Source organism: Nematolebias whitei, chromosome 14 (genome assembly GCF_014905685.2).
Source record: "Nematolebias whitei isolate Nwh7 chromosome 14, NemWhi1, whole genome shotgun sequence".
In the NCBI taxonomy this organism is placed as follows: Eukaryota; Metazoa; Chordata; class Actinopteri; order Cyprinodontiformes; family Rivulidae; genus Nematolebias; species Nematolebias whitei.
The window spans coordinates 28,958,791-28,985,933 of record NC_056511.1 but is presented as its reverse complement, the minus strand read 5'-3'; the positions used below and the strand labels follow the sequence as shown (position 1 = coordinate 28,985,933).

At 42.1% G+C, this 27,143-nt stretch overlaps 2 protein-coding genes across 2 annotated transcripts in view; one reads left to right on the top strand and one right to left on the bottom strand.

Moving 5' to 3' along the window:
- robo4 (roundabout, axon guidance receptor, homolog 4 (Drosophila)) overlaps positions 1–14,032 on the top strand; it is a 187,736-nt gene extending 173,704 nt beyond the window's left edge. Inside the window, exon 20 of the mRNA XM_037687651.1 lies at positions 13,866–14,032. Within this exon, the coding sequence (XP_037543579.1) occupies positions 13,866–14,032 (167 nt within the window). The remainder of the gene's footprint in view (positions 1–13,865) is intronic.
- An 8,515-nt stretch (positions 14,033–22,547) lies between these two features.
- The window catches only part of LOC119420261 (roundabout homolog 3), a 66,868-nt gene continuing 62,272 nt past the window's right edge, over positions 22,548–27,143 (bottom strand). The window contains exon 11 of the mRNA XM_037687650.1: positions 22,548–22,562. Within this exon, the coding sequence (XP_037543578.1) occupies positions 22,548–22,562 (15 nt within the window). The remainder of the gene's footprint in view (positions 22,563–27,143) is intronic.

The following is a 27,143-nucleotide window of genomic DNA, read 5'->3' as shown; positions in this document are numbered from 1 at the left end:
TAATACATACACAATCATACAGCACTCTACTAAACACACATACATACGGCATTCTATCACACACAAAGTCACACAGCAATCTACTAGACACAAATTCATACAGCACTCTACTACACGCATATTCATAGAGCACTCTACTTGACACACATTTATGCAGAATTCTACCACACACACACATATTCATACAACGCTCTTATACACACACATTCATATAGCACTCTATCACACACACATTCATAGAGCACTCTACGACACACATTCATACAGCACTCTACCACACACACACACTCATACAGCACTCTACTAAACACACATTCACACAGCACTCTATAACACACACACATTCTTACAGCAATGTACTGCACACACTTTCATACAGCACTCTACTACACACACATTCATAGAGCAATCTTCTAGACACACATTTATACAGCACTCTACTACACACACATTCATAGAGCACTCTATTCGACACACATTTATACTGCACTCTACTACATGCACATTCTTATAGCACTCTACTTGACACACATTTATAGAGCATTCTACCACACACACATTCATACTCCAGTTTACTAAGCACACATTTATACAGCACATTACTACACAACCATTCATACAGACACACACTTACACTTATACAGCACTCTACTAAACACACATTCACACAGCACTCTACTATACACACATTCATAAAGCATTCTACCACTCACACCTTCATACAGCACACACACATATTCATACAGCAATGTACTGCACACACTTTCCTACAGCACTCTACTACACACACATATGGGCAGCTGTAGCTGAGTGGTTAGAGCAGTCGTCCTCCAATGCAAGAGTTGGGGGTTCGAACCCTGCAGCAGTCACATGCCAAAGTGTCCCTGGGCAAGACACTGAACCCCTCATTGCCTCTGATGTGTGTCCCATCGGTGTATGAATGTGATAAGTCACTGATTAGTCTCTTTAGAATGATTTGTTCAATTAGCTTTGTAGAGATCTAGTAGAGTGCTGTATGAATGGGTAAATGAGGGCACAGATTGTAGTATAAAGCGCTTTGAGTATCTCAATAAGATAGAAAGGCGCTATATAAGTACAGTCCATTTACACATTCATAGAGCACTCTACTAGACACACATTCATACAGCACTCTAATACACACACATTCAAACAGCAAACTACTACACACACGTTCATACAGCAATCTCCTACACACACACTCATTTATTCAACTCTACTACACATACATGCATACAGTACTGTACTAAACACACATTCATGCAGCACTCTACTTCACACACACACATTTGTTCAGCGCTCTACTAAAAACATATTCATAGAGCACTCTACCACACACACATCCATACTGCACTTTACTGCACACACATTCATACAGCACTCTACTAGACACAAATTAAACAGACCTCTACCACACACATTCATACAGTACTCTACTAGACACAAATTTATACAGCACTCTACCACACACACATTCATACAACACTCTACTACACACACATTTTAACATATCTCTACAAAAAACATTCATACAGTACTCTACTACACACACATTCATACAGCAATTTTCCACACACACAGTCATACAGCACTCTACTACACACACTCATTCGTACAGCACTCTTCTAGAGATACATTCATACAGCACTGTACTTAACACACATTCATGCAGCACTCTACTACACACACATTTTCATAGATCACTCGACTACACACACCTTTATACAGGGGCGGCTGTGGCTGAGCAGTTAAAGCAGTCGTCCTCTAATGCAAGAGTTTGGGGTTAGAATACACAAGCAGTCACATATTGAAGTGTCCCCGGGCAAAACACTGAACCACTCATTGCCTCTGATGTGTGTCCCATCAGTTTATGAATGTGATAAAAGCTCTGATTAGTCTGTCAGATTAGGGCACTCCACTACATACAAACACACTTTTGTACAACACTCTACTACAGACACTATTCATATAGCAGTCTACCAAACACACATGCATACAGCACTCTACTACACACTCAAACAGCACTCAACTAAACACACATTCATACAGTGCTCTACTAGACACACATTTATACAACACTCTACTACACACAAACATTTTCATAGAGCACTCGACTACACACACATTCATGCAGCATTCTACCAGACACACATTCATACAGCAGTCTACTAGACACACATTTATACAACATTCTACTACACACACATTCATACGATGCTCTACTACACATACATGCATACAGCACTGTACTAAACACACATTCATGCAGTACTCTACCACCCACACATTTATACTGCACTCTAGTAGACACACATTTATACATCACTCTACTACACACACATTCATACAATGATCTACTACACACACATTCATGCAGCACTCTACCACACACACACACACACACACTCATACAGCACTCTACTAAACACACATTCACACAGCACTCTACTACACACACGTTCATACAGCACTCTAGGACACACACTTTCATACAGCTCTCTACTACACACACATTCATGCAGCACTCTACTACACACACACACACACACTCATACATCACTCTACTAAACACACATTCACACAGCACTCTACTATTCAATTAAATTCAATTCAGTTTATTTATAATGTGCCAAATCACAACAAAGTTGTGTCAGGGCACTTTACCGAAACATTCACTTACATAAAAGTCAATTAGTACAGTTCTCTATGTAAGGAATCCAGCAGACAATTTGAATCTTGGCTTTGTTGCAGTCGCCCATCCTGGGCAAGCACAGTGGCAACAGTGGAAAGGAAAAACTCCCTTTTAAGAGAACCAGGCTCAGGACAAGCGGCCATCTGCTTTGACCGGCTGATTGAGAGGACAGAAGGAGAGACAAACAAACACAGAATTGTAGGTCCAGGTATAGGTCCAGGTGTATCTGAAAGACCAAAAAAAACACATGTTAAGGATAGAAAAAATAATTACAAATACAAATCATGTTTAGCAGAGTAAGTAAAGACAGTAGCAGAGTGAAAATTGTGGTCAGTTTTCTTCCAGCAGTCTAAGCCTATAGCAGCATAACTAAGGTTAGTAGGAGAGATCATAATTCTCCAGTTTTAGCTTCTCTCCATTGGCTCCCTGTCAAATCCAGAATAGAATACAAAATTTTACTTCTAACCTACAAAGCTCTCAACAACCTGGCTCCATCTTACTTTGTATATTACAAATCTTATTGTTCCATATTTTCCTAACAGAGCACTTCGTTCTCAGACTGCAGGATTCTAGGAACTTGTGGTTCCTAGAACTTACAAAAACAGAATGGGAAGCAGATCTTTCAGTTATCAGGCTCCTCTCTTGTGGAACCAACTTCCAATCTCTGTCCGTAAGGCTGACACATTATCCAGTTTTAAAATTAGGCTTAAGACTTTCCTTTTTGCTAAATCCTATAGTTAGGGTCGGCTTGGGTTTCCTGAACTGTCCTCCGGTTAAGACTGGCGGCAGCATTTTGGATCAACTGAAGACGTTTTAAAAATGTATTTGGACATCCAGATAATAAACCATTGCAATAGTCCAGTCTAGATGTGACAAATGCATGGACCAGTTTTTCTGCATTATTTTTAGATGAGATGCGATATTACGCAGATGGAAGAAGGCAGTTCTAGTATAGTTTTTAATGTGGGGGATAAAAGACATGTCCTGATCAAAAATAACACCAAAATTTTTAACATTAGCGTTGGAGGACAGATTAAAGCCATCTAAGGAGGGAGAAAGACTGAAAAATTCATTCCTAAGGTGCTCAGGTCCAAAAACCAAAATTGCAGTCTTGTCTGTATTCAACAGGAGAAAATTAAGGGTCATCCAAGTTTTTATGTCTTTAAGACATGCTTGTAGTCTAAGTAGCTGATTGGATTCATTGGGTTTAATGGACCAATATAATTTTGTGTCATCAGCATAACAATGAAAATGTATCCCATGCTGTTTAATAACTTTACCTAATGGAAGCATATATAAAGTAAAGGTTATTGGCCCAAGCACTGAGCCCTGAGGAACTCCATGACTAACTTTGGTGTTGGAACACTAAACAAATTGTGAATAAAAACTGAATGCAATGATGTGGAGGTGGCAAATGTCAATATGTTATTCGTAATATAACATAGATGACAGATCAAAAGTTTAATCTGAGTAAATGTAACATTTTAAAGGAAAAATATGTTGATTCAAAATTTCACAGTGTCAACAAATCCCAAAAAAGTTGGGACAAGTAGCAATAAGTAGCTGGAAAAAGGAAATTGAGCATATAACGAACAGCTGGAAGACCACTTAACACTAATTAGGTCAATTGACAACATGATTGGGTATAAAAAGAGCTTCTCAGAGTGTCAGTGTCTCTCAGAAGCCAAGATGGTAAGAGGATCACCAATTCCACCATTGTTGCGCAGAAAGATAGTGCATCAATACCAGAATGGTGTTACCCAGCTTAAAATAGCAAAGACTTTTAAGTTATCATCATCAACCGTGCATAACATCATCAAAAGATTCAGAGAATCTGGAACAATCGCTGTGCGTAAGGGTCAAGGCCGTAAAACTCTACTGGATGCTCATGATCTCCGGGCCCTTAAACGTCACTGCACCTCAAACAGGAATGTCACTGTCAAGGAAATAACAGAATGGGCTCAGGAATACTTTCAGAAGGCATTGTCAGTGAACACAATCCACCGTGCCATCCGCCGTTGCCAGCTGAAACGCTACAGTGCAAAGAGGAAGCCATTTCTAAGCAAGCTCCACAAGCTCAGACGTTTACACTGGGCCATGGGTCATTTAAAATGGAGTGTGGCAAAATGGAAGACTGTTCTGTGGTCAGATGAGTCACAATTTGAAGTTCTTTATGGAACACTGGGATGCCATGTCATCCGGACCAGAGAGGACAAGAATTGCCCAAGTTGTTATCAACGCTCCGTTCAGAAGCCTGCATCACTGATGGTATGGGGTTGCATGAGCGCTTGTGGCATGGGCAGCTTGCATGTCTGGAAAGGCACCATTAATGCAGAGAACTATGTTCAGGTTCTAGAACAACATATGCTCCCATCTAGACGTCATCTCTTTCAGGGAAGACCCTGCATTTTTCATTACAATAATGCCAGACCACATTCTGCAGCAATCACAACATCATGGCTACGTAGGAGAAGGATCCGGGTACTGAAATGGCCAGCCTGCAGTCCAGATCTTTCACCTATAGAGAACATTTGGCGCATCATAAAGAGGAAGGTGCGACAAAGAAGGCCCAAGACGATTGAACAGTTAGCCTGTATTAGACATGAATGGGAGAGCATTCCTATTTCTAAACTTGAGAAATTGGTCTCCTCTGTCCCCAGACATCTGTTGAGTGTTATAAGAAGAAGGGGGATGCCACACAGTGGTAAAAATGGACTTGTCCCAACTTTTTTGGGATTTGTTGACACCATGAAATTTGGAAACAACAGATTTTTCCCTTAAAATGATACATTCTCTCAGTTTAAACTTTTGATCTGTGATTTGTGTTCTATTCTGATTAAAATATTAGATGTTGGCACCTCCATATCATTGCATTCAGTTTTTATTCACAATTTGTTTAGTGTCCCAACTTTTTTGGAATCCAGTTTGTACATTTACAAACTGGAATCTATCAAATAGATATAGAGATAGATATGATAGATAGATATGATGATAGATAATAGATATGATTTAAACCATTTTAGAGCTGTTCCTGTAATCCCAATATCATATTCAAGCCTCTGTAGTAAAATATTGTGATCAACCATATCAAATGCAGCACTGAGGTCTAACAGGACCTGTAGACACAAGTCCATTGTCTGAGGCCATGAGAATATCATTAGTTACTACACACACACATTCATACAGCACTCTACTAGACACACATTCAAACAGCACTCTACTACACACACATTCATACAGCACTCTACTACACACATTCTTACAGCTCTCTACTACACAAACATTCATACAGCACTCTACTACACACACACACACACACACATTCATACAGCATTCTACCACACACACATTCATACAGCATTCTACCACACACACATATATACAGCTCTCTACTACACAAACATTCATACAGCACTCTACTACCCACACACTGATACAGCACTCTACCACACACACATTCATACAGCTCTCTACTACAAGCACATTCATACAGCACTTTACTACACAAACATTCATACAGCACTCTACTACCCACACATTCATACAGCACTCTACTAGACACACATTCATACAGCGCTCTACTACACACACATTCAAACAGCACTCTACTACACATTCATACAGCACTTTACTGCACACACATTTATACAGCACTCTACTACATCTGCATAAAGATAATCTGAGTCTGTAGAGACATGAGTTGTTGTTTTTTTAACAAAATAATTGAATTCTATAAAAGTAATTTCTACTAATATATTTATACTAGACACACATTTATACGGCGCTCTACTACATACATTCAAACTGTACTCTACTACACACACACACATTCATACAGCACTTTACTACATAAACACACACATTCATACAGCACTCTACTACATCTGCACAAAGATAATCTGAGTCTGTAGAGACTTGAGTTGTTGTTTTTCTTTTTTTTTTTACAAAATAATTGAATTCTATAAAAATAATTTCAATTTGTTTTTTTTTTTTATTTCACACTGAGCTAAAGTAGTTCTAAAATATTGTCTAGATTTTTTTGGACAAAAATTTTGAAAAAATAGAATTTTTAAGCAGTTAAATAAGGTAGCCAATGTTTCTCCTAAGGTACTCTGTCAACATATATATATATATATATATATATATATATATATATATATATAATTCTACATGTTTCAGGTTGGCGCCAAGTATGGTAGGCCATCTTAACATTTTATCACATCACACTCTAGTAAGAATGAAAATCAAATACATCCACAATCACATCCTTTGCAGTAGAAGAAGGTGGTGTGTTGGGCCAGTGGTTTGGGGTTGTGGTGGAGGTGGTGGGGTTGGGGGGCGGGGGGACTGTGTCCTAATATTGCTCTGTATCTAGCAATGTCCCAGAGTCATACTAATGTAAATTGTTTTTGTCATGTCAAAAGTAAAGTATGCCCTAGCCTGAACTCACTCCTTCTACAGACATTGGTAGAACACGTCCCCACATTTTATTCTCCATAAAATCATCTGATGGCTGATGTAGTATGTCAGGACAGCTTTGCTGTGGACACACTACTAATTAATTATTCTTAAAGCTAGTTCAAGCACAAAGAATATTACTTGTTTAATTACAACGGATTATTTTCTTTTTCGAGTTAAATTTCTGTTATGTGACCAAGATAACTTGTGAGTGGAGTCTAAAAAAGTTAAATCTGGTCCTCTGGACATTCAAAAAAACAAAACAAAGCAAAACAACAAAAAAATGTAAAAACGTTTCGTCTCTCATCCGAGAGACTTCCTCATTCTGAGGTGCTGTATTCAGCTCAGTCTCTTAAATAGCACCTTCTCAGAGTGGATCAACCAGTTCTGCTGCTGACAACCAAAACCAGCTGATCACATGCTCAAGAAGGACCATCAGCCTAACAATGGATCATTAGCGCACTGATGGCTGTTTACCATTCACAGAGGGCAGAGTGATATTAGCAATCACAGCATTGTAAGAGGGGGACAATTGAACACGTAGGCCTCCACCCCTGTTTAACGATGGATGATTTCTTTTCACAAAGATGGCCTCCTTTACTCCTCTCTCAAACCATCGTTCCTCTTGTTGTGGCTTTTCTCCACAATCGTGTTCAAGACAGCTGAGACGGTCACCTTAGTTCAAAAGATTTATTTGACAAACAGGAGTTACAGGTATTCAGAGACAAACAATTACATTTATAAAATATATGCATATATTTGGAGCATTAAAGAACGAACCGTCTCGGTGTTTGCTCTCCCAGAAATGCTCGCTGGGCGTGCGTTATTTTTGGCTTTTATCAAAGTCTGAGAAGGCTAGCTTTCTGATTGGTTTAGACCTTCGGTTGCTATGGTTACGGGTCTAGCCCGCCCCCCTCAAGGCCCCCTTTTACTGCATTCCAGAGATAAGTTTTATGGAAGCTTGGTTTATTTGTCTGCGTTTAGACTGTTAACACTCTGTTTCAGTTTAACTTGATTATACCTTATTGATACCAAATGATTTGAGTTAAAGTTGTTTCTTTCTAGGAATAATTAATAACTATTAATTATTATCTAACTCATGTTTATGTGTTCTTAATTAATCACTCTTATTATCCTTGTGTTTCAGTTCAGTTGAAGTCACCCTGCCCCCATCTTGCTTAGTCTAATATCTGGTAAAATGCTCTTGTAATTTACTGGGAAGATTAAACCTGTGTCCTCTCATCTAAACCAAACCTGTGTCAAACAATGATTAAAACGATTAAATGTTAATTGTTATTAACATAAGGACCTGAGGGTTTTAGGTATTCTACCTGTGTCAGTATCTTACCTGCTACCTGGCTTGATTTGATTGCTTGTAATATATCAAATGTGAACTTGTAAATTATCATTAGATAATATGAGATTATATGTAAAGGTAAAATAGTTAGAATTAGTAAACATTTTCTATAAATATAGTTCAACCCTGGAAGAAAGACACACACACACACTTTGTATAACATGACATTTGAATGCTTGATAGGAAATATAAAAAGGTATAAAAATATGAAATCCAACACTCTCTATCCAGGATGTGCACATCTTCATCCCTGAAAGAGTGACCGCTGGCCTGGAGATGAGTGTAGACAGCAGAGTCCTGGCCTGATGATGTTGATCTTCTATGCTGGGCCATCCTTTTGGCCAGTGGCTATTTTGTTTCCCCGAGGGATGAAGATGTGCACATCCTGGAAAGAGAGGAACGATGGTTTGAGAGAGGAGTAAAGGAGGCCATCTTTGTGAAAAGAAATCGTCTATCGTTAAACAGGGGTGGAGGCCTACGTGTTCAATTGTCCCCCTCTTACAATGCTGTGATTGCTAGTATCACTCAGCCCTCTTTGAATGGTAAACAGCCATCAGTGTGCTAATGATCCATTGTTAGGCTGATGGTCCTTCTTGAGCATGTGATCAGCTGGTTTTAGTTGTTGGCAGCAGAACTGGTTGATCCACTCTGAGAAGGTGCTATTTAAGAGACTGAGCTGAATACAGCACCTCAGACTGAGGAAGTCTCTCGGATGAGAGACGAAACGTTTCTACATTTTTTTGTTGTTTTGCTTTGTTTTGTTTTTTTTGAATGTCCAGAGGACCAGATTTAACTTTTTTAGATTTTTCTACCTGGATTATTGAGCATGCATCAGGATATTGTGAGTGGAGTGTTTAATCAGTGACATGAGACGCCATTTTATCTTTGTCCCATCAGAATAAATGCTGTCATTTATTTAACAGAATCAAAATTTAACATCAAAACATGTACACATTGATTTGCTGATCTGTTTCTGATTAATAAACTTGGCACGCTTTACTAACAAGACAACAGAACATTACTAATTGAGACTGATTCATCTCTGAAGGCATCTAGCTTGATTTACTGGTGAATAGAGAAGTTTAAGAGAGGAGGAATAGATTTAAGGAGGAAGTTTAGATGTGGAGTTATGTGTTGAACCAGAACATGGCACCCTTCCTCTGACATCCAGCTCAGCCCTCCGGTACACTTCAGGACGTGCAGCGACTTTGTTACCTTAGCAGAGGATGTATCCACTCCGGAACAGAAGTCCATTGGTACACTCCCTTTTCATCGTCCCCGGTTAGAGTAGCTGGGGGTCATCAGAAATTGTGACGAAGTACTCGGTTCAACCGAATAAGCTTCCTTGGGAGTTGAGCTTTTAATGCTCGGGTTGAGTCACAGCCGAGGCAGGCTGTGACTACGCTGGACTGGAGAGACCCTTGGCACATGGTCAAATCCATCCGCTACTTAGTTGAGTCTCATCTTCGACTGTAAGACTAAGACTCGTGAAGACTTTGAAGAAGACTGACTGAATAGTTCCAAGAAGTGTTGCCTTTTAAAGGGGTATCCACTTCCTGTTACGTGGTACTTCCTGATTGGTTGAAACAACCAGCAGGGGTGTGGTTTTAGTGATGTCAGAGGGTCACTAGGAGTCAGGAAACAGCAGGAATGTTTTAAGAACGGTTAGTACAGACGGAGAAATGTTTTGAAGAGGTGAGACAAAGCAGGTGCCAGCAGCTCTTATTTACTGTCCGAGAGTTTTAAAACAAGATACTTCCTCCTCATAACTTGTCTCTGACTTTCGACCGACATCAGGTCCACTACCCTCATTCAGACAGAAGACTAAATGCACACTTACTTCGTAAATAGGCATTTAACTGTATGATCAAAGTCTAATGAGGTTTAAAAATCATTAATACTGTTTCACAGTTGATTTAAATGAGTGGTTCACTTCAACATTTAGAAATGGTATGAACTAAACACACTTTTGATTATCAAGATATCTTAAAATAGTACAGATAATGTAAAAAGAAGAGTGTTCTTTCAATTGATTAATTCAAGGTACAATTAAATAGTCTCTTGATGAGATAATTTGTATTTCTGGATTCAAATCAATGAAATAACAGTTCCTGTCCCCTGAAGGTCTTCAGAGACAGATTGATGTCGGAGGCCTAGTTCACTACACTGAGCAAAAAGTCTGCATCCACATTTAATTCAATTCAGTTTATTTATATAGTGCCAAATCACAACAAAGTTGTCTCAGGGCACTTTACAGAAACATTCTCAAAGCAGATGGCCGCTTGTCCTGAGCCTGGTTCTGCTGGAGTTTTCTTCCTTTTAAAAGGGAGTTTTTCCTTTCCACTGTTGCCACTGTGCTTGCTCAGGATGGGAGACTGCAACAAAGCCAAGATTTAACTTGTCTGCTGGATTCCTTAGATAGAGAACTTTACTAATTGGCTTTTATGTATGTGAAGAGGACAGGAAGGAGAGACAGACGAACATATAATAATAATAATAATAATATTTTTCTTTAAACAGCGCCTTTCATGACACCCAAGGACACTTTACAGTAAGAACAAAGATCAACAGGAACAAATTACATAAATAATATAAAATACATACAGAATATAAAATGCATAAAAAATATAAAATACATACAGCAAAGTTAAGGATAAGCGAGTCTAAAGAGATGTGTTTTCAGAGCAGTCTTGAATAGAGAAAGAGAGGTGGTGTTTCGTAAGTCAGGGGGTAGAGAGTTCCAGAGATGAGGGGCAGAGCAGGTGAAGGCCCTGCTCCCCATGGTGGAGAGGCGGGCAGAGGGTACATGGAGGTGTAGTGAAGAGGAGGATCTGAGAAAGCGAGAGGGGATGGAGATGTGTAAGAGGTCAGATAGGTACGGAGGGGCAAGGTTGTGGATAGCTTTGAAAGTGAGAAGAAGAATTTTGAAGACGATGCGTGATTTAACCGGGAGCCAGTGGAGCTGCTGCAGGACTGGAGTGATGTGGTTATAGGAGGAGGTTTGAGTTATGACACGGGCAGCTGAGTTCTGGACCAATTGCAGCTTCTGGAGAGATTTGTTGGGGAGGCCATAAAGAAGGGAGTTGCAGTAGTCAATCCGAGAAGTCACAAGACTGTGAACAAGGATGGCTGTGGAGCGGGGTGTGAGAGAAGGGTGGAGACGGTTAATATTTCGGAGATGGAAATAGGCAGACTGAGTGACGTTGTTGATGTGTGAAGTGAAGGAGAGAGTGGTGTTGAGGATGACCAAGACTCTCACAAGGGAGGTTGTCAACCTGAAAAAGGAGTCCTATCAAGCCTTGTTGGCTGGTGGAACTCCAGAGGCAACTGAGGAGTACCAGAGGGCCAAGCATTCTACAGCCTTGGCTGTTGCTGAGGCAAAAGCTTGGATGTGGGAGGAGTTCGGTGAGGCCTTGGATGACGACTCTCGGTTGGTTCCGAGGAGATTCTGGCAAACCATTAGGCAACTCAGGAGGTGAAAGCAGCACTTTACTAACACTGTGTTCCGTGAAGGTGGGGTGCTGTTGACCTCAACCAGTGATGTAATCGGAAGGTGGAAGGAATAGTTCTCGGACCTTCTCAATCTCACCAGAACATCTTCCATGGAGTAAACTGAGTCTGGGGACTTCAGGATTTATCTGTCCATAACTGTGGCTAAGGTTGCCGAGGTATTTAAAAAGTTCTGCGGTGGCTGAGCTTCAGGGATAGATTATATTCACCCTGATTTCCTTAAGTCTCTGGATTTTGTGGGGCTGTCTTGATTGGCACACCTTTGCAACATCACATGTTCATTAGGGACAATGACAATGGATTGACAGACTGGGGTGGTGGTTCCCCTCTTCAAACGGGGACCGGAGGGTGTGCTCCAATTACAGGGGCCCCAGGTCCTCTCTTTAGCCTCCCTGGTAAGGTCTATTCAGGTGTACTGGAGAAGTGAGTCAGATCGTTGGTTGAACCTCAGATTCAGGAGGAACAATGCAGGTTCTATCCTGGCCATGGAACACTGGACAAGCTCTTTACCTTGACTAGGATCCTCGAAAATTCACGAGAGTTTGCCCAACCAGTCTACATATATGTTGTGGATTTGGAGAAGGCATTCGATCGTGTTCCTCGGGGTGCACTGTGTGTGTGTGTGGGTGCTCCATGAGAATGGGATTGGGGGCCCGTTGTTACAGGCTGTTCGGTCCCTATACAAGTGGTGCAAGAGCTTGGTTCGCGTTGCCGGTAGTAAGTCGGACCCGTTCAGGGTGGGAGTTGGACTCCGCCAGGGCTACATATTGTCACAGATTCTGTTCATAACTTTTATGGACAGAATTTCTTGGTGCAGCTAGGGGGCAGAGGGATTCCAGTTCTGTGGCCTCAGGCTTACATCTCTGCTCTTTGCAGATGATGTGGTCCTGTTGGTGTCATTGTGTTGTGATCTTCATCTCTCACTGGAGCGGTTTGCAGCCGAGTGTGAAGTGGCTGGGATGAGAATCAGCACCTCCAAATCTGAGGCCATGGTACTCAGTCATAAAAGGGTGGATTGCTCTCTTGAGGTCGAGGGTGAGGTTCTGCCTCAAGTGGAGGAGTTCAAGTATCTCGGGGTTTTGTTCACAAGTGAGAGAAGAATGGAGCATGAGATTGACAGGCGGATTGGTGCAGTGTCTGCAGTATTGCAGACTTTGTGCTGGTCTGTCGTGGTGAAGAAGGAGCTGAGCTATAAGGTAAAGCTCTCTGTTTACCAGTTGAGCTACATTCCTACCCTCACCTATGGTCATTAGCTCTGCTTAGTGACTGAAAGAATCAGATCATGAATACAGACAGTTGAAATGAGTTTCCTCTGCAGGGTAGCTGGACTCCCTTAGAGATAGGGTGAGAAGTTCAGTTATCAGGAGATACTCAGAGTAGAACTGCTGCTCCTCCACATTGAGAGGAGCCAGTTGAGGTGGTTCAGGCATCTGGTAAGGATGTTCCCATGGTACCTCCCTAGGGGTGTGTTTCGTCCATGTCTGACTGGGAGGAGACCCCAGGGAAGACCCAGGACACACTGGAGAGACTATGTCTCTCAGTTGGCCTGGAAATACCTTGGAGTCCTTCTAGAAGAGCTGGAAGAGGTGGCTGTGGAAAGAGATGTCTGGACCTCCCTGCTCAAGGTGCTGCCTTCGAGACCTGACATCAGAACTTTCTGTTACTTTCAAGAACTTTTTTGTTAAAATGTTGTCAGTTACATGATCATGGCCTTTTATGCATTGTCTGTCTGATAATTCCACTCTGAGAATCTTTCTTTGATTGTCGTGAAAGCTGTGGGTGATTTTGTACTTTAACACTAATGAAAACATCATCTTGTTTTGTTTTCAGACTTCTCCCCACCTGCATCCCCCTTCAGCACCTTGTACCCATCATTCTGCGCAGATAGTGAGGTATTCGAAGAGCTGGAACATGTTCCTACATGGGACTGGAGCATGGCCTGGATGGAGGAAATGGATGCCCAGTACAGAGCCCTGTATCCCAGCAGAAACACCTAAAAGTTTTCCTGATGCATGCTCAATAATCCAGGTAGAAAAATCTAAAAATGTTAAATCTGGTCCTCTGGACATTCAAAAAAACAAAACAAAGCAAAGACCAGAAAGACTATCATGATCATCACTATCACTATCATCACTCCTTAGTGACTTAAACACTTATGAACCTCTGAAAAGAGATCCAGGAAGTGGTTACAAGAAAAAGTTAATAGATTGCCTGAAAATTTTGGAGCAGGACAAGGCTATTGACCGTTTTCTGTACCACAGACTGTACCCAGGGGAGGCCACACCTAGTCTGTATGGTTTACCTAAAATCCACAAACAAGGTGTACCTTTAAGACTAATTGTTAGTATGATTAACTCTGTCACTTACAATGTTTCCAAATATCTGGCGTCTGTACTCATCCCTTTAGTTGGCAGCTCAGAACACCACATACAGAACACCATGGACTTTGTGGACAAGGTGAGGGATGTCATCATGGAGACTGATGAAACAATGGTCTCTTTTGATGTCACATCACTCTTTACATGCATTCCTGTTGATGATGCAGTAGAGGTGGTCAGTTTAAAATTAAAATCAGACACCACTCTGAGCAGCAGGACCACACTTTCCACAGAACAACTGTGTCAACTCTTGAAACTGTGCCTGCAGTCAACCTAGTTCACATATGGGGAGCGATATTATAGGCAGAAACATGGGTGTGCTATGGGGTCTCCAGTTTCTCCTATTGTTGCCAACCTGTACATGGAGGAGGTAGAAAAGAGAGCCTTGACGTCCTTTTCAGGGACACCACCAAGTCATTGGTTCAGGTATGTTGACGACACCTGGGTTAAAATCAAATCTCAGGAAGTCCAACATTTTACTGACCACATCAACTCTGTGGATAAATACATCAAGTTCACACGAGAAGATGTAAAAAATGGCAGGTTGGCTTTCTTGGACTGTGAGGTCTCAGTCTCTGATAGAGGACATTTGCAAACTGAGGTGTACCGCAAACCCACCCACACAGACCAGTATTTGCAGTTTGACTCCCATCACCCTTTGGAGCACAAGTTAGGAGTCATCAGGACTCTGTATCACAGAGCAGACAGCGTCCCCACTAGCTCAGGAGCCAGGCAGAAGGAGAAATCCCACACAAGACAGGCTCTAGAGCAATGTGGATAACCTAACTGGGCCTTCCTGAAAGCAGAGAAGAAACCCAAACAGGACTCCAGTCAGCCAACAGGTGAAAAGGAGGAACCCAGACCCAGACCAGTGGTTATTCCATATGTTGAGGGGGTATCAGAGAAACTGAGACGTTTATTTTCTAAACATAACGTCCCAGTGGCTTTTAAACCCCAAAATACATTACGGCAAAGACTGGTTCATCCCAAAGATCCAGTCCCCCGGCACAAACAGAGCAATGTTGTGTATGCTGTTCACTGTCAGGAGGGCTGTGGTCAGTCTTACATCGGGGAAACAAAACAGCCACTGGCCAAAAGGATGGCCCAGCACAGAAGATCAACATCATCAGGCCAGGACTCTGCGGTCTACACTCATCTCCAGGCCAGCGGTCATTCTTTCAGGGATGAAGATGTTCACATCCTGGACAGAGAGGAACGATGGTTTGAGAGAGGAGTAAAGGAGGCCATCTTTGTGAAAAGAAACCGTCCATCATTAAACAGGGGTGGAGGCCTCCGGGTTCAACTGTCCCCCTCTTACAATGCTGTGATTGCTAGTATCACTCAGCCCTCTGTGAACAGTAAACAGCCATCAGTGTGCTAATGATCCATTGTTAGGCTGATGGTCCTTCTTGAGCATGTGATCAGCTGGTTTTGGTTGTCAGCAGCAAAACTGGTTGATCCACTCTGAGACGGTGCTATTTAAGAGACTGAGCTGAATACCGCTCCTCAGACTGAGGAAGTCTCTCGGATGAGAGACGAAACGTTTCTACATTTTTTTGTTGATTTGCTTTGTTTTGTTTTTTTGAATGTCCAGAGGACCAGATTTAACTTTTTTTAGACCTAAAAGTTTTATTGAAACAAAGGTCTTGTAGTGTTTGACTGCAAAACTTTTCTGGTCACCTTGAAAACTGTGTGGAGATGTAAATAATCCTGAGTTCAACATGTTTCTACTCCTTCTTCTGAAAAGTAATTAGAGGCATTTACGTGACACACCTTTGAGATGCATGTCATGCTGTTTGGAGCAGTTTTCTTTTTACCTCCTTGTAGTCTAGCTACTGCTGAGCATCTTTAAAATGACTTTCTGCTGAGGTCATTTTTTTCTTCATCTTCTGCAGCATTTGCTTTCCTTTCACTGAAAATATGCATAATGAGTTAGTTTTCATAGGCTGTTCTCACCTGGTGGGCTCTGAACAGGGCGGATGGGAGACAGCAGTCATTGGATGAAACCAACCACAGAGGAGTTTCAGAACATATTCAGAAACATGAATATGTCTTGTCATGTTATGTTGCAGCTTTGATTCTACAGGCATTTGAATATATTTTTTTCTCAATAATTTCCACTCAGTTTACAAAGTAAAAAAAAGATTTCATACAATTTGTACATTTAATAATAAATAAATAAATAAATACATTTAATATTTCCATATGTATTCCAAAAATATTGCTACATCTGAATGTTAGTTTTGGGTTCCTTCTGAGATCATCCCTCACCTTAATTTAAGTCTAACTCTGGTCAAATAAATTGATGGACATGGTTTTGATGGGCAGCATGGTGGTGCAACTGGTAGAGTTGTCTCCTCTCAGTGAGCAGGTTATTCTGGTTCAAATCCCAGTCCGGGGGCCCCTCTGGGAAGAGTTTGCATGTCCTCTAATGCATGCGTGGGTTTTCTCCGGGTACTCCAGTTTCCTCCCACAGACCAAAAACATGCATCCTAGGCTGATTGGTGACTCTAAATTGTCCCAAGGTGTGAGTGAGAGAGTGGATAGTTGTTTGTCTCTGTCTCTGTTTCTGACAGTGACTAAACAGAAGCCACTGCCCAGAATAAATCTTGTGAAGGATGTTTGAGACCATCAGATTGTGAGAAACTACATTCTCTGGCCAGGTGAAACTAAGAATGAATTGTTTGGACTCAGTTCTAAATGTTACAGAACGTCAGGAGGAACCGGGCACCTGCACAACACCACCCCACAGTGAAGCGTGGTGGCAGCATCAAACTGGGGGTGTTTTTCAGCAACAGGGACTGGGAAACCTATGGTTGAATTACAGAGATGATTTTAATGAAAACTGAAGAGCTTTGGAGCTGAGGTTGGACCAAAGGTTCATCAACATGAAAACATACAGGAGGTGCTGAGGGTGACTGTATAACTGTCCTGGTGTAAACCAGTCCTGACTTGAACCCAGTCAAACACCTTATATTTGAAAATGGCTCCACCAAGGATTCCTATCCAACCAGAATGAGGCTCTGCTAAATCCTCCAATCAATGTTAGCTAAATTTGTTCCATCATCCCTTAAAGGCTGGAATTACTGCCACATGTGCTACATGACAGTAAAAGATGCAAATACTTTGGAAATCTGATATATATATATATTTTTCTATTTAAAATTTTATAAAATTCTTTAAATGTGTTTTCACACATCATAATGAAGTTCTGAGTGAAGATTTTACAAACTAACAGATAGTATAAATTACACAAATCTACAAAATCTTAATGGAAAATGTGAGGGGGTCCTGAATACTTTCTGATGTCACCAAATGTTACTTTTCATGTATTTGTTCATTAGAAGTGAAGTCCTGCCATACAAAGTGTAGCATTATGCCTTTATATGGCTCAGCTGTAATCTGTCCAGACAACTAAAATGTTTTAATGAATTCTGAACATGCTCCATGTCTATTTCACTCTTTGGTGTTCCTCTACATGCAGACCATTTTCATGTTGTTTTATTACAGATGTTTTTTTTTTTACACATTTTAAAGTTTACACAATTCTGAACGTGTGAAAAAGACTGTAATATGTATTTAAAGAAACTGTCTTCATTTTACTTTAAATAACTGAAGTTCTATTTCGTATAGGCTTTGCCCTTTAATGCTATCGCTAGTGGGTTTATCCCTTCGAGCGCAGCACTGAAAGCTTTAGCCCGTGCCCACCGGCTGTGTGGGCCCCACCCCCGGTCCGTATGAATTACGGTGAGACCGGGCAATCGGCTTCCATTTTTTCTTCAGCCAGCTAGCACTGCAGAACGAAGAAGAAGAAGTTGTCCAGCACCAGCACTATCCGCCTGTGCCCATCCTGCCAGACTGGCTACATTATGAGCTTCAACCGGCACGACATCTGCGAAGGATGTCTGGGTCCCCACCACGCCGACTTGGCCTCCTCCTGCCGTCCCTGTGAACTCCTCCCTCCCGAGGAGAAGCAGAGATGAGCAGCCTTGTTCAAGGCTAATGCCGAGGAGTGTTTTTACGTGGCACTACTCGCTGGATGATGCCATCGCCATTTTTAACGCAGAGTCGCGCAGTGAATCAGATGATTCCTCCGAGAAAGGTGATGCATGCAGCAACCCCACTGCCCCCTCCCTCCTGGAGAGCGTAGTGATGGAAGAAGGGCGGCCGAGCGGATGCTCAGCCACCCCGGGTCTTCCCATGTCGGTGACCACACCGCTCCCAGCCATCGGCACCCTCCTCTTGGAGCTGCCCGGCATAATCCAGGAGGCTGCTGACACAAAGGGACTTTCCATCCCTCTCCTCCCTCTCCCCCTATCGGATGATCTGGCGGGAAGGTTTGGCTTCGCCCCGGCTCGTTGCCCTGACCCCATCTGGTCCCGCTTTCCAGCAGTGACTTCCTACTGGAACGAGGCTGCAGTTGGGCCCGGCAAGCTGAAGGCGCCCATCTCCATCTTCGCCCCATAACCAGAGTGGAGGGTTTTACCAAACAGAGTTTTCCCTCAGTTCACCCCTGGAGCCAAGCCTGGCGGAGGCGCTTGGGGCAAAAGCTTCCAGGATGGATCAGCGACCTGTCCCTCCAGGGAAGCATGACTAGATGGTGACAAAGCTCTCCAACTGAGCTCAACAGTGCTCATTCCAGGTGGCCGCGGCGAACAACAACGTTGTCCTGCTGGCCTACAGCATTTCAAAAAGGCTGGAGGACACAAACCTGCCGGAGGAGACAAAGAGCTCTCTCTGTAAAGCCGCTGACATCATCTTGAACATGTGCACCACCTCTGTAGTCTGCCTGTCCCGCATCGCCACCTGGATGACCATGATCCAGAGGACCACCTGGCTCCACTTTTCACCATCCATGCCGGAGAGGCTGCAGAGGGACCTGCTAGAGGGCCCCATCACTCCGGATGCACTGTTCGGGGCCAACTTCAGGACCATGCTGGAGAAGTCTCAGAAGACCGAGGAGGTGTCGGAGACGATACATCACCTGTTGAAGTCACAGCCCTCCTCCCGTTCCCTTGGCCGCTGGAGGGATCACCGTAGCCAGCAACAATAGCAGAGGCTCTCCACAGTTGCGGCAGCAACTTCACGCCCCGCTCCCCCTCCCCACACACACACACACACACACACCAGAGAACAGTCCTTCCCGGCGCACCGACCAGCGACCCAGCGCTTCCCCAGAGGCCATCAGCAAGCCCCACCCTGGACCAACCAGCCACAGGGCCCACGGAGGAGACAGCCCAAGAAATGACTCCTTGGGGGGAATGTGTATGATTTGCAATAAAACAGAAACACCACTCAGAGAGTAAAGTTTCATCTGATTCCAGCCTGACTGTCTGATCAACTGATCTCACAGCTGCCTCTCTCCACACAGAATGAGCCGGTAACCTCTAAACAGCGTTTTACAAGGCACAGCAGCTCGATAAATCTCACAAAACACTCGTCTGCCACGCCAGCTAAAAATTATGTTTTTCAGCAGACCGAGTCTGGTAAAATCCCTCGCTCTCAGCCAGAGCCCGTTTTATTTTCTGCTGTTTCTGCCCACTCACCACGCAGTGGGAGTAAACGTGTTTCTTAACGACAGCTGCAGCCTCCACCGAAACGGCGTCTCATTCAAAAAAGCGCTCACGCCTCCTCTCAGTGCGTGCCGGCTCACCTCAGCTCTAACGTGAGACCGCAGCCTGGGCTTAGCACAGAGGCGCACATACAATCCTTTCTGTCAGAGCCCCCCTTGGGTCCCCCCCAGATAATCTCCGGAGCGGGTGATGGCAGTAGGGGCTTTAGCCTGGTTGACGTTCATGAGAAACATGACACAACACAAAAACGCTTGCCGGCTCCCCGAGCGTTACTCAGAGTGGCAGCGAGTGTGTTCCCTGGACAGATGGATGGACCGACTGATCAGCAGGGGCTACACACTGCAGTTCGCAGCTCACCCCCCACCGTTCAGAGGGATTATAAAGACGGTTCTGTCATCTCCAGAACAGAGCTCGTCTCGCCAGTCAGAAGTTCAGGAACTCCTGATGAAAAACGTAATTTCCAGAGTTCCCATTGGAGACGAAAACCCAGGGTTTTACTCCCACTACTTTCTGGTTCCAAAAAAAAAATGGAGAGATGAGACCCATTCTCGACCTGTCCATGTTCAACAAATCAATCATGGAGAGACAATTTTACATGCTGACAACCAAATAGCTGCTGGAGAACATTCACCAGAATGACTGGTTCACCTCCATAGATCTGAAGGACGTATATTTTCACATTCCCATCATTCCGAAACACAGGAAATTCCTGCATTTCTCCTTCCAGGGGATCCCGTATTAGTACAACAGGCTACCGTTCAGTTATTCCCTCGCCCCACGCACATTCTCAAAATGCGTGGAGATAGCTCTGCAGCCGTTACACATGGCATACTGAATGGACCCAGTGAGGCACAGACTACGTCCTGCTTCGCCTTTAACCCACTAGTGATAGCCTTAAAGGGCGAAGCCTATACGAAATAGAACGTTGGTTGCGTACTGTAACCCCAGATTCTATGAGTATAGGCGCAGCCCTTTAAGCTCTGGGCCTCACTGGTTCCTAAATGGCTGAAGAAAAAAAGCTATTTGGGAGCCAATTGCCTGGTCTCACCGTAATTTATACGGACCGGGGGTGGGGCCCACACAGCCTGTGGACACGGACTAAAGTTTTCAGTGCTGCACTGCGCAAAGGGATAAACCCACTAGCCTTAAAGGGCTGCGCCTATACTCATAGAATCTGGGGTTACAGTACGTAACCAATGTTATAGATGTTACTTAATGCTGTCTTCTTTGCTAATAATTTCACTTGTTGTATCAGAAAACATTTTATACTTTCATTTTGTATTAACTTTAAACAAATTTTAACATTTTGAAAATGGAAGAAGTTTTTTTTTTGTTATTTGAAACAGTCTGTTATAGGATTTGTCTTTTGTGTTTTGAATTTTAGTTTAATTGCATAAAAGTTTCTTGTGCGTGTGTATGTGTGTGTGTGGGAGGGGGGTCAAATTTTTCTCTGTATGGAGGCAACACCCTCCTATTAAAGCCATCACTGAAGTCGAGTCTGAAACTATTTGTCAGCAGTCACTTGTTATTTTATGTTTGTGTGCATGAAAAGGCTAAAGTTAAAGAAGTGAAACATTTTATATGATTTTTTTTTTTTTTTTTACCTTTATACAGGTTACTCTCATTGAGTCATGATGAGGACTCATTTTCAAGAGACCTGTTATAGACCACATAAAATACAGAAAACTATAAAACAAAAAGTAATTAGAATAAAATATACAGTATTATATAGTATAAACACAGCAGCATGGTTCTGTTAGCAGCGTGGTCCTGTTAGCAGCATAGTTCTGTTAGCAGTGTGGTCCTGTTAGCAGTGTGGTCCTGTTAGTAGCGTGGTCCTGTTAGCAGCCTGGTAATGTTAGCAGCATGGTTCTATTAGCAGCATAATTCTGTTAGGAGCATGATGGCAACGACTGCGGCAACAGACGATGACTGCCCTTCAGAACTGGGTCCAGCAGACAACATCCAAAATTCCCACAGAACCGAACTGTTCCTTAGAGTTCAGTCCATGCAGGCAGATGGAGACGGCTGCCATGACAGGCCGGAGCCCGAGGTGAGAAGGGGTTTGGAGAGCGTGGTTCTGGTGGAACTAACCAAGCTGCACTGCATAAGTCTCAGATAATTCCTGATGGACCAGAGGGGCTCAGAGAGCAGTGGGTCACATCAAACCATCCTGCCTGATCCGCAGCACTCGGCAGTTCCTGCACTGCCTCATCTCCAGCTGATCTGATCACTTAGGGGAGACCTGAGTTCTGGCTTTTCCTCGTGAAAATGTTCCGAGTGGAGCATTTCACATGACCATTCCATTCTGTGTTCCATCGCCATATGTTCAAAAATGTGACAAAACAACACATTAAAATTATGTAAAACAAAACATTGACCTTTTTTAATCTTGATTTCAAATAAAATCAAATCACAGTACTTTATATTCAGTTCAGTTTATTTCTGGAGTTCCAACTGACGACAGAAGTTGTCTCAGGGCACTGAACAGAAACATTCACACACATTATAAACGACAATTAGTAAAAGTTCTTAAGAAAGCAGCAGATTCCTTCATTTCGTCACAGTCTCTCATCCTGAGCAAGCACAAAGGAGACAGTGGAAAGGAAAAACTCCCTCATAACAGGAAGAAACCTCCAGCAGAACCAGGCTCAGGACGATCCATCTGCTTCAACCAGCTGGGTTTGAGAGGCCAGGAAGTAGAAACATACAAACACAGATTGGCAGGTCCAGATGTACTTTCTATATATGTGGCTCATCTGTCCTCCAGTCTAAGCCTAAAGCAGCAGAAATAAGGGATAGCTCAGGAAACCCAAGCCAACTTCAACTGCCCCTTGTCTGAGAGAGTTTTAACTCACACCCCTGGCAGAGTTTTTCCACATGTGTCAGGGAAGGTCAGGATACATAACTGGCCATGTTCAGTGCCTTTGATACAGATGCAGCTTGCAGGAGCTGTGGCCTAAAAATCATTAGTGCTTATTGCAGCAGCAACTGAAATACCCACTGGTGGACACAAGCGGTGAAAAGGCTATGAAGATGAGGAAGGAGGCCTTTAGAGCTAGGCCAAGACTATTCTACTAAACTGCTCAGGGGGCCACAGTTTCTGAAAGCCAGCAGCTCCGGGGCCGGACATCCAGGAATTAAAGTCAGTATGTAAATAAACCAAGTATTACAATGATGTTACCTTTTAAATTTGTTTATTTTGTTGCATTGGATCATAAATGGAATAAGCAGAACCCAGACCCCCCACCACCAAAAAAATATATAGATATGTATTTTTTTCACATATTTATATAATTTATTTTAAATTAAGTCATTGGTGGGCTGAATTGAAGGCACACCGCTAGTTCAATATCCCTGGGTTAGGCTATCCTGGATGATCCCTAAAGTAACTGCCAGGTACACAGTGTCTAGAAGAACTGCAACTTCTGTGTTTGAGAATGAAAAAACAGGCATGAAAAGAGTTTGGAGAGACCATGGTGAAGTACTTTTGATTGGCATCGAGGAGAATCTTCCAAACTGTTTGGCCACTTAGAATAAAAAGTAGTCCATGTCCCAGACTACCACTACACTACAGTGGTGCTTGTAAGTTTGTGAACTCTTTATAATTTTCTATATTTCTGCATAAATTTGAGCTAAAACATCATCAGATTTTCACACAAGCTCTAAAAGTGAATAAAGAGAACCCAGTTAAACAAATGAGACAAATATATTGTACTTGTTCATTTACTTACTGAGGGAAATGATCCAATATTACATATTAGTGGTAAAAGTATGTGAAGCTTTGCTTTCAGTATCTGGTGTGACACCCCCCACTATTCCACACCTTGCTTTTGGAGTGATATTTGTTGGTTCACCAGTCCTGGGAGGGTGACGGTGGTTTTGAATTTCCTCCATTTGTATACAATCTGTCTGACTGTGGATTGGTGGAGTCCAAACTCTTTACATATGGTTTTGTAACCTTTTCCAGCCGGATGAGTAGTTAGGGGTCCGGCAACACCAAGAGCTTATTTTCCGATATGAGATTAAAATGGTCCCACACGACAGAAATATTTTTTTTGGTTTGAGGCTGCTTCATAATTCTTGATGAATTTAAAGATGACCGGCAAAAAACCAAAGATTATTTTGGCAGATGCATCTCGTTGACAGATACGCTTATAAACACAGTTTGGCACGTCAGTGTCAGGTTGAAACAGCTCCTGTATCGGTCACGTGACTTTCTAATAGCAATACGCGCACCGACACGGGTTTTGCTCTATGAGCTTGACGCATGCGCCGATGCATTGAGCATGGACTTTGGTATTCATTGTTATTGTTGACTTGTGTTTTCTTCATGGGTTTGGGGTAATAAAAGCTGAAATTTTTACACCTGTGAGTCAACATTTTCAACCATGAACACTATCAAGCAAAAACAAAAACCGACTGACCCATGCCTATCTTAAATGTCTCTCTGTGGTTGCAACAAAAAAATTACAAATACAACATGAAGAAAGTCAAAGACATGCACCACAGCTTCCGCTCATCTTAGTACTAAGATACATTTTGTTTTAACAGATAATGTGCTGACTGTGTGGGTTGTTCATTTTTTTTTTTCTTTGAGTGACTTGGGGTGATATCGCGGCTCTCCCCTTGACTTTGATCTGTCAGGCTCTTTTGAAAAAATATTCAATTCAATTCAGTTTATTTATATAGCGCCAAATCACAACAAAGTTGTCTCAGGGCACTTTACAGGGACATTCGCATACATAAAAGCCAATTAGTAAAGTTCTCAAGTTGAATGTTGGCTTCGTTGCAGTCTCCCATCCTGAGCAACAGTGGCAACAGTTGAAAGGAAAAACTCCCTTTTAAAAGGAAGACACCACCAGCAGAACCAGGCTCAGGACAAGCGGCCATCTGCTTGGACCGGCTAAATAAATAAATAAAATAAAATAAAAATAGATCACTGAATTATAGGGCCGGGCGTGAGAATGAAGTCCCAGATACATCCAGGGTAAAGTCAGGTATACAACCATTCTACAACTTACTCACAGTTGCTTTATTGATAATTAATTCCTATTAATTTATTCTTTATCTCATTTCTAACCATCAAGCTTCAAGGAAGCAGATGCTGGATGAGGCTCTGCTGAATTTCATCCTGAAGGACTGCCAGCCAAACTTAATTTTTAGAATAAAAAATTGTTAATAAAAAAAAATCCCAGTCCACAAGCATCCTCATTCTCAACACATTCACTTATATTTTCACGTTATGATACATGTTCACATTATTTATTGACTGTATCTAAAAATATCAAAGATATTTTAAATTTAAATGAAAATATGAAATAATATAAAATACAATTACTTAAATTATATTATTGTATATAGTAGGTCATCAAATAGGTGTCAGTTGAGTCTGTCAAATAGGTTGCCTGTAGGGATTTTTAAGTTCCATCAGGTGTCAGTACTCAGTGACACAGTATCGATACAGTTTGGCAATATGTTGAAATGCTTCATGACGCCTCATTGACCCATCACTGATGAGCAACAACAACTTTTTTTCTGAGCTCTTCAGAAATCTCCTTTGTTCCTGCCATGATCCACTTCCACAAACATGTTGTGTTGTGAAGAGCAGACTTTGATAGATCCTGTTCTTTAAATCAAACAGGGTGCCCACTCACACCTGATCATCATGCATTGATTGAAAACACCTGACTCTAATTTCACCTTCAAATTAACTGATAATCCTAGAGGTTCACATACTTTTACCATCACAAATATTTAATATTGGATAATTTTCCTCAATAAATAAATGACCAAGCACAATACATTTGTCTCATTTGTTTAAATGGGTTCTCTTTATCTACTTTTAGTACTTGTGTGAAAATTTGATGTTTTAGGTCATATTTATGCAGAAATATAGAAAATTAAAAAGACTTCACAAACATTCGAGCACCACTGTACATGAGGGGAACCAAATGGTTTGACACATGTCACATGGCCATATAAAAAAAAATGTAAAAAGGTTTAGTATGCTGTGCTAAAGCTGCCATAAATTACAAATATAGATCAACACATTTATTTTATTGTGCTTTTACAAAACAACAAGAGTACAAAATTCATTCAACAAACATTTTTTGTTCATTTTTGGAATATATGAAAAGTTCATTTCATAACTGCTGCTAACAGTCTTTGCAACAGACAAGAGGGGGACACAAAATGTACAATCAAACTTTCATAAAGCCTGTCTGTCAGTCAGAGGGCACACTGCTGTCCAGAAACCAGAAGAAACACAGGAAGGGCTGACATTCATAGCGGACTGCATGGGTGCAGAAGTCCCAGCAGGAAAGCACTTGGACAATAGGTGTCCTCCCAGTATGGACCACAGGTGTCCTCCCAGTTTGTTGAGGCTTTTCAACTTTCCCTCTCGACCAGCAAACCCATTTGTGCTTCACATTTTCTGCTGTTTTGCCGTTACAACAAGTGCAACACTCGTGAACACTCAACCAAAAAGTTGGCACATTCAAGAAGTTTGTTCTAATTTTCATAAGTCTCATTCCCTGTATCCAAAGCCTACAAATAAACAATTCAGACAGGGAGAGGTATTTACAAAATAAGGAAGATACGACAACTCAGACATAAATAATTATAGTAATACTAAGAACCAGGATAGTCGTTCTTCTTTCACTCGCAGAAATGTCACTAAAGTCCTGAAAACCATTGTTCAGCTCATTGTGTCCATGGTGCAGAGATGATAGAGGGGAGGGGAGGGTGGAAGGGTGAAGGCTTCCCTGGTCCACTGACAGAACCTCCGGTGTTCTTACCTCATGTCCTACGGAGACAGATGCAGTTTTAGTGTAGCACTGTAAATGTTTATCACACAAAACACATTTCATTCTAATAAAGCAACAAACAATGTGGGCTGCAACAATAGTAAAAAACAAGTCACATTTTTTGGTTCAGTCTCAAGGAATACTAAAGGTTTGTGACAAAGTGACCAACCCATGAAGCCATTTAAAAAAGAAACACTGACCAGTTTTTGTGTGCACAGCATGAAAACTTGCATTATTGGCTGTGAACATTACAGTAGTTCCTCGTTTATCGCCGGGGATCCGTACCCTGAAGCCCCGCGATAAGTGAAAAACCACAAAGTAGGAATAGTAGTACAAGTAGTAAGTGGT